This window comes from Pongo pygmaeus, chromosome 2 (genome assembly GCF_028885625.2).
Source record: "Pongo pygmaeus isolate AG05252 chromosome 2, NHGRI_mPonPyg2-v2.0_pri, whole genome shotgun sequence".
Classification (NCBI taxonomy): Eukaryota; Metazoa; Chordata; class Mammalia; order Primates; family Hominidae; genus Pongo; species Pongo pygmaeus.
The window spans coordinates 103264499-103272684 of NC_085930.1; the positions used below are offsets into that span (position 1 = coordinate 103264499).

Consider the following 8186-nt stretch of genomic DNA (forward strand, 5'->3'; position numbering starts at 1 on the left):
CAACTCTGGGCTGCTTCTCCCATCAATCTTTTCAGTCATTTTTTACAAATTTTTTACTCTTTTCTCTCCTGAAATTTCTGGACATACAGTACAAGTATGAGCTGCCTTGCAGGAGAGGCAGTCTTGCAGCCCCAGCTTCATCCAGACACATGATGCGTATGTTCCTCTGGGATGACGGAGAAAGGGGAAGGAAATGGGAGGCACTCCAGCATGAGGAGCAGGAATTCACACACGGGCCTCCAACTGCCCAGCTGTCCCAGTGCCTGAGGTGTCCCCTGACTCAGCTGAGAGAGTTCAAGAGGTCCCTAGCCCCAGCTCCTACATGGAGGGGCAAATCCAGGCTTCCCCTAGGCTGGGAAGAGCTCATGGTTGGATCCTCTTGCGGTATAGGTAGGCATTGCTCACCTGGTTCATAATGACCAAGCTGGTGAGGACAGGGCATAGTACAGCCAGGTACCAGGCTGCACCAGTGATAGAGGCAGTGAACCAGAGTGAGCACATGCCCAGCAAGAGGCTGGCACTACCCAGCAGGTAGCCCACCAGCCCAGAAGTAGCATGGTATAGCTTGAGCTTTGCCAGGGGCCATCGGGGCAGCAGCTTGGGGTAGAGCAGCCCCACCCCACCTGAGCACTGCAGCCCTGCCCACAGCACAGCCAGCAGCCCTGCCTGCCCATGCCGCGTAACCAGGTGGGCTTTGCCAAGCTGCTCTTTGTGAAGGATGACAAGGCCGAGGCCCAGCAGTGCACACAGCAGGGCCAGCAGCTGCAGCACCCAGTGGCAGCGTGCTCGGCCCTTCCGTGAGAGGGAGTGCAGCAGCGAACTCTCAGGAGAAAACACCAGTAGTGCCTCGGTCATCAGGAAGGAGAACTGAGGAAACAGGGGATGGGAAGCTCAAGTGAGGGTGCTGCCCCAGAAGAGGGGAAGAGGGCTTTATGTAACCCTTAGCTGCCAGTGAGTCTGGGCTGATTCCCCTTTTTCTTTCTCTCCCCACTGACAAGACTATCCATTTGGTGGGGCAAGAGTGGAAAACCCCATCTGGGATGATATACGTGCCCTGAATAATCTCCACACCTCCTCCTAGGTGCTAGTCTGAAATGTCATCTGTGCTATGTTACCAAGCAAACACAGGGTTTGAGATGTGGCAGTTATAAATGATTCACAAGCTTTGTTTCCCTAACGTGGGGCTGGATACAATTTCTTGGCACGAGCTGGCCACATGGGTGCACTATTTCAGGGAAAGTTAGGTGCATCACCAGAAATTAAAGTAAAAAGGGACAGAGGTACATCCAAATGCAATGTCTCAGCTTTCTGCCTAGAGGTGGGTGAAGCCTCATTGTGCTTAGACAAATCTTACCCATTTGACCTGGGTCTTAATTACTCTGATTCAAGTCTTTTTTTTTTTTTTTTTTTTTTTTTTTTTTTCTGGAGATAGTCTCTCTCTGTCAGTCACCCAGGCTGGAGTGCAGTGGTGTGATCTTGGCTCACTGCAATCTCCGCCTTCCAGGTTCAAGCGATTCTCCTGCCTCAGGCTCCTGAGTAACTGGGATTACAGGCACCTGCCACCACACCCAGCTAATTTTTGCTTTTTTGGGGGGGTTTTTTGTTTTTTGGGGTTTTGTTTTTTTTTTTGAGACGGAGCCTTGCTCTGTCGCCTAGGTTAGAGTGCAGTGGCGCGATCTTGGCTCACTGCAACCTCTGTCTCCTGGGTTCATGCGATTCTCCTGCCTCAGCCTCCTGAGTAGCTGGGACTACAGGCGCGTGCCATCATGCCCGGCTAATTTTTTGTATTTTTAGTAGAGACGGGGTTTCACCATGTTAGCCAGGATGGTCTCGATCTCCTGACCTCAGGTGATGTGCCCGCCTCGGCCTCTTTAGTGCTGGGATTACAGGCATGAGCCACCGTGCCCGGCCTCAAGTCTGAAATATACACCATGGGCAGGAGTAGTTGGAGCATGCAACTCTTCCAAACAGATATTAAATGTGAACAAAGATTCAGAGGCTGCCAGGGCCACCAACCATGCCCATGCTCCCACCCCTAAGAACTGCCCAGGCCCACTACTTACAGCCAAAGACATAAGCACCGGGTGCCAGGAGAACAGGCCTGGAATGAGAAGAGGAGGCCTCATGGGGCTGAGGCAACAAGAAACCAGCCATACCAATCCTTAAGGGTTGAGGAATACCAGCAGCCCATCACCCAAGGAGGTGCTGCCAAACTGTGAGCCCCCTCTTGCTCTGCAACAAGCTGACCCCACACCTATCCTCTCTTCCTGGCCCCTTCCTGGATCAGAGGCCATGCTTTGCCACTCCTCTGGCAGTCCTCCCTCCTTCCCTTACACCTCCTGAGAGGCAGCCAAATGGAGCACCCAGACAAGGAAAGAGAAATCAGGAATTCTGTGTGCCCTGGCCACACCTACCTGCTCCACCCCACTCATCGCTCCGGCACAGAATTCCCTCAACCAGCCAGGCCTGTTCCCGGGAGTCCCACTGCCCTTCCTCCCCAGGAAAAGTGGCCCTTCCCTTCCCAGAAGTCAGCTATGAATTCTACTTACTGGAGCCAGGCCTGGCAAGCACAGCCACAAAGATGGTAAAGCCCAGGGCCACAAGGTGGGCGGCAGCGCCAGAAGCAGTACGCAGACATCGGTAGATGTGTGACTCGGTCTCCGCAGAAAGGGCCATGGTCAGCCGTGCCAGTGGTTGTAGCCTGAAAGCATAGTAGCGTGGGCCAGGGTCTCAGGTGCCCACTGTTCACTCCTCACTGGAGAAAAGGCTGCAAGGCAGGAATGCCACCCTCTTCCAATAAGTTATGATAGGAACAACAGTACCAAGACCAGCATCAGGAATGGTCACAACATGCCAGTCGAGGGCCGCCGGCCTGTCAACGTGTACCCATGTCTGAACTGGTACCAATCGCTGGCCCGCCTTCCAGGTAGGATGCGCAAAGCCATGTAAGACTACAAATCCCAGCGTGTACCACGCCGTCGCCGGCAGTAGAGCCAGCTGGGAGGGCGCGGAGCACTATGGAAATTGTAGTTCCCTGCTGCGGTCCCAGTTACAGCGTGAATCCCTTAGCGCACCGCCTCCCCAAGTGCTGCCGGCATGCTGCCCCTCCACGCTAGGGACTTGCCTGCCTCAGCCGCAGCGCAGATCTGATGCAGTGGTTTCCTCCAAAGAAAGCGGGATACTCCGGGCCCTGCCGCGCGCACCGCCGCTCCGTCACGGAGCCGCTTTACTTCCGGGTGCGACGTCTACCCACCCAGGACTTCTGGGACGAGCCGCCCCCCGCCCCAGCCACGCCTCTGAGTCGCGCTGCGCAGGCGCCATTGGGCAGAGGGATTGGCAAGCTTGCGTTCCCCAGCGACACAGGCCTCGAGGCTGTCTCTGACAAGTGTTCACAGGAGGTGGGGACGCCTCTGCGCGAGGAACGAGGAGCTACGGGCCTGGGCCCGGCTATTGCCATGGGCAGCGGCTGCCGCATCGAATGCATATTCTTCAGCGAGTTCCACCCCACGCTGGGACCCAAGATCACCTATCAGGTGCCACCCGGGCTCGCGGGACTGGGCGGGGAGAGGGACGTTCTTGAGAGCTCAACCGGCTGCCTGAAGGCAGTAGTTTCCCGTGCTGCACGCAGGCATGCTACTTCATTCGCAGACAACTGTGAGGCTAGAGGATAGTCAGACCCATTCCCCCGGCTCCCAGTGTAGCAGGGAAGACATACGTCACATTGGCAGTGTTTGTAGGATATCGGGCTGGAGGGATCCGGTTGGGGGGTTCCAAGTCCCACAGAAGGTGAAGTGGGTGACCCATGAGTATCCCTGAACTGAGTGAAGAGTAAATGATGCATAGGAAGTTTAGATAAGGGAGGAGAAAGTGTTCCAGGTAGAGGGAACAGCATATGCAGAAGCCAGGAAGGAGATGAGATCATAGTGTGTGTTTGGAAACAGAAAGAAGTAATAGGGCTGAGAGGATGGGAGAGAGGGGAACGCTGGACAAGAGGACTTGGGCTTGGGGGGCATGAGGAGGTCACCATTTATACTACACCCAGTACAGATGTCCACTGAGGGACCCATTGCCACTCCCCTCCCCAGGTCCCTGAAGACTTCATCTCCCGAGAGCTGTTTGACACAGTCCAAGTGTACATCATCACCAAGCCAGAGCTGCAGAACAAGCTTATCACTGTGTGAGACCCTAGCTCGGGGTGAGCGGTGGGTGGCAGGGGTTGTCCCAGGAGGAGGAAGGGACAGGCTTGGGGGCCTGACTGTGTTCCAATTATCCAGCACAGCTATGGAAAAGAAGCTGATCGGCTGTCCTGTGTGCATCGAACACAAGAAGTACAGCCGCAATGCCCTCCTCTTCAACCTGGGCTTCGTGTGTGATGCCCAGGCCAAGACCTGCGCCCTCGAGCCCATCGTTAAAAAGCTGGCTGGCTATCTGACCACACTAGAGGTCTGCAATGAGATGGGCTTGGGTTTACGGACAGGCAGAGTTGGGGAAGGTGTTCCCATGTCTCCAAAGTCCCCCAAACCTGGGACCCTGCCAACCAGCTCAGGACTCAGGGCAGCCAACCAGCCAGGGGTCCTGGGATGTGCCCACCATGCTTTCCATGCTCTATCTAGCTAGAGAGCAGCTTCGTGTCCATGGAGGAGAGCAAGCAGAAGTTGGTGCCCATCATGACCATCTTGCTGGAGGAGCTAAATGCCTCAGGCCGGTGCACTCTGCCCATTGGTATGGCCAGCCTCTGCAAGGACAGCAGAGGGGTAGAGAAGAGATGGGAAAGTGAGCCCAGCCAGTCAGGGAGAAGGACAAGACTCACGAACACACTGGTGGGCAGGAAATAGCCATGGGCTGGGGTGCCCATGTCCAGGGTCCAATGCATGATGGAGCTGGGACTGGGGGTAGGGGGAAAGCAGAGCTCTCCAGCTCTGCTCCTTGGGCAATTCCTTCCCCTTTGTGGGACTCAGTTTTTCACTCCATAAAAAGAAAGATTAGCCCTACCCAGAGGCACCTGCTTGCCCCAAGGGATGCTGGGAGGCCTGGATGGTAATTGAGGGCCTCTTGGAAGAAGTGGCACTGAGGATATGGATGGGGCCCCCTGCAGATGAGTCCAACACCATCCACTTGAAGGTGATTGAGCAGCGGCCAGACCCTCCGGTGGCCCAGGAGTATGATGTACCTGTCTTTACCAAAGACAAGGAGGATTTCTTCAATTCACAGTGGGACCTCACTACACAACAAGTATGCCATCCCTCCCTGGGTATCATCACCTGGGGCTGGCCACAGCCCTGGCCTCATCCTGTTTCTTCTGACCTTGTTCCACTCTGCCCAGATCCTGCCCTACATTGATGGGTTCCGCCACGTCCAGAAGATTTCAGCAGAGGCAGATGTGGAGCTCAACCTGGTGCGCATTGCTATCCAGAACCTGCTGTGAGTGGGCCTACAGTCATACCCATTACAAGGTCACCAGCCAGGGAAGACCTCAGGGGCCCTGGGTGTGAGGGTTGGGAAGGCATGGTCCTCAGAAACTGAGCACAACTCTCTCTCTCAGGTACTATGGCGTTGTGACACTGGTGTCCATCCTCCAGGTAGGTGAGTTGGGTTTGGTTAAGTGGAGAGTGGACCATGTGGCTGGACCAGACCAGGACTGTGTCAGCTTCCCAAGCCCCTCACTCAGGCCCCTATGCCTTCTGCTACCCTCTAGTACTCCAATGTATACTGCCCAACGCCCAAGGTCCAGGACCTGGTAGATGACAAGTCCCTGCAGGAGGCATGTCTATCCTACGTGACCAAGCAAGGTAGTGGTGGGCTCTGAGGGAAGCCATCTTGGGGAGGGCAGAGCCACATGGTGAGCTGATCCCTGGCACCCACAGGGCACAAGAGGGCCAGTCTCCGGGATGTGTTCCAGCTATACTGCAGCCTGAGCCCTGGCACTACCGTGCGAGACCTCATTGGCCGCCACCCCCAGCAGCTGCAGCACGTTGATGAACGGTCAGAGGAGAATTTGCTGGGGCATTTGGGAGTTACCTGAGGGAAGCTAGACCCTTTATGTCTCTCAGGAGCCCTGGGTCATGGGGCACTGCCAATCCAAGCAGGCTTCCTGGAGATGATGGGCTACAGAGACAAAATTGAAGGGAGACTACAGGAAGGGGTTGGCCTGCCTGAAAGAAGGCCTGGCCAGGGCGTCACCTCTCTGTCCTCTGATCCTCACCCTAGGAAGCTGATCCAGTTCGGGCTTATGAAGAACCTCATCAGGCGACTACAGAAGTATCCTGTGCGGGTGACTCGGGAAGAGCAGAGCCACCCTGCCCGGCTTTATACAGGCTGCCACAGCTATGACGAGATCTGCTGCAAGACAGGTGGAGGCAGGCGGGCAGTCAGGGTGGGTTCAGGGCAGGGTGGCCAGGTCAAAGCCACTGACCTCTCCTCCACCACCACACCCAGGCATGAGCTACCATGAGCTGGATGAGCGGCTTGAAAATGACCCCAACATCATCATCTGCTGGAAGTGAGGCTGGTAGTGGCTGGATGGACACATTGCTGTGGGTAGTCCCTCCTACCAGGAGGCTTGTCATACTGTCTAGAGGTTGACTCTTAGTTCTGTAAATAAAGACATCCATTTCAAACAGCCTTTATTGAGTGCTGCTTCTGGGCCAGCCGTGGGAGACCCAGCAGTGAATAAAATAGCCACGAGCCGTGGGCTAGATCGCCATCTGGTGGGCAGGACCGACAATCGACAAGTAAAAGTGCGGGTTAATTACAAAAAAAAAAAAAATCGTCCTGATGCAGTGACCCACCTGTAGCCCCAGCTACTCAGGAGGCTGAAGTGGGGGGATCACTTGAGGCCAGGAGTTGGAGGCTACATTTAGCTGTGATCCCATCACTGCACCCCAGCCTGGGTGACAGAGCAAGACCCCATCTCAATAATAATGATAATAATTAATAAACCTAGAAAGAAACAGATGTAGCCGGGCGCGGTGGCTCGTGCCTATAATCCCAGCACTTTGGGAGGCTGAAGCGAGTGGATCACCTGAGGTCAGATGTTCAAGAACAGCCTGGCCAACATAGTGAAATCCCATCTCCACTAAAAAAAAATACAAAAAATTAGCCAGGTGTGGTGGTGTGCACCTGTAATCCCAGCTACTCAGGAAGCTGAGGCAGGAGGATCACTTGAACCTGGGAGGCAGAGGTTGCAGTGAGCCAAGATCATGCCACTGCACTCCAGCCTAGGTGACAGGAGACTCAATCGCAAAAAAAGAAACAGATGTGATCAAGAGTGAGTTGGGTTGGAGGCAGGGACTGCTCTGGATTAAATGGCCAAGAAAGGCCACGCTGAGGTGTAAACTGAGCCCTGAAGGAAGAGTATTCCAGGAAAAGTGCAAAACCCTGAGGCAAAGACCTCTTTGGAATGTATGAGGGAGGTCCAGGGAAGCAAGGAGGAGAGGAAAGAATCCAAGTCCCAAGGTACAGGAGAGGGCAAGTAGTAGATCTTGCAGAGCTGCTAGTAAGCGGCATCCCACCTAACATTTTGAGTGCCAGAGGTAGCCACAGAGCCCCTCTCATGCAAGGGAGTAATGTCTATACACTTTTTTTTTGAGACAGTCTCCCTTTGTTGTCCAGGCTGGAGTGCGGTGGTGCAATCTTGCCTCACTGCAAACTCCACCTCCTGTGCTCAAGCGATTCTCCTGCCTCAGTCTCCCAAGTAGCTGGGACTACAGGTGTGTGCTACCACACCTGTCTAATTTTTGTACTTTTAGTAGAGACAGGGTTTCACCATGTTGCCCAGGCTGGTCTCAAACTCCTGACCTCAAGTGATCCGCCTGCCTCGGCCTCCCAAAGTGCTGAGATTACAGGCGTCAGCCACCGCGCCCGGCCTGATATACACTTTTAAGGCTCCGGGCTGTCCATGAGGATCAAGCGTGGAAGTAGGTCTACAGAAAAGGCTGCCGCAGTTAACCCATGACAGGTGATGACAGTCTGGACATAGGGAGGATGGAGAGAAGTCGTGCGCCCTGGCAGTATTTCAGGAGCCAACTAGTGGAGCCGGGTCGCGAGAAATAGAGGAACCAAGAAGCCATAAGGAGGAGGAAGAGCAGCGGGTGGGTCAAGATGCCACAGCCGCAGGAGGGGCTGTTGGGGTCGGGGTTACCCCCATCCCTGTGCATGCGGACTTGGCGTCCGAGGACAGAGTCCAG

The 8186-nt window shown here is 55.0% G+C and overlaps 2 protein-coding genes across 3 annotated transcripts; one reads left to right on the forward strand and one right to left on the reverse strand.

Annotated features, from left to right (window-relative positions):
- Positions 1-38: 38 nt before the first annotated feature.
- On the reverse strand, positions 39-3264 carry LOC129033990 (transmembrane reductase CYB561D2). Its single transcript, XM_054483289.2, has 4 exons — positions 3125-3264; positions 2550-2701; positions 2064-2101; positions 39-867 (listed from the first exon to the last, which is right to left on the reverse strand). The coding sequence occupies exons 2-4, from the start codon at positions 2674-2676 to the stop codon at positions 364-366; spliced, it is 669 nt and encodes a 222-aa protein (XP_054339264.1). The 5' UTR covers positions 2677-2701; positions 3125-3264; the 3' UTR covers positions 39-363.
- On the forward strand, positions 3150-6621 carry NPRL2 (NPR2 like, GATOR1 complex subunit). Of its 2 annotated transcripts, XM_054483285.2 has the most exons (11): positions 3150-3533; positions 4086-4177; positions 4275-4443; positions 4614-4722; positions 5096-5232; positions 5324-5421; positions 5543-5579; positions 5696-5789; positions 5865-5982; positions 6208-6350; positions 6436-6621. In XM_054483285.2, the coding sequence occupies exons 1-11, from the start codon at positions 3150-3152 to the stop codon at positions 6501-6503; spliced, it is 1449 nt and encodes a 482-aa protein (XP_054339260.1). In that variant the 3' UTR covers positions 6504-6621. The 2 variants fall into 2 exon arrangements, with proteins under 2 accessions (XP_054339260.1, XP_054339261.1); XM_054483286.2 differs by lacking the exon at positions 5696-5789 and having other exon boundaries at positions 5543-5583.
- The last annotated feature ends 1565 nt before the right edge of the window (positions 6622-8186 follow it).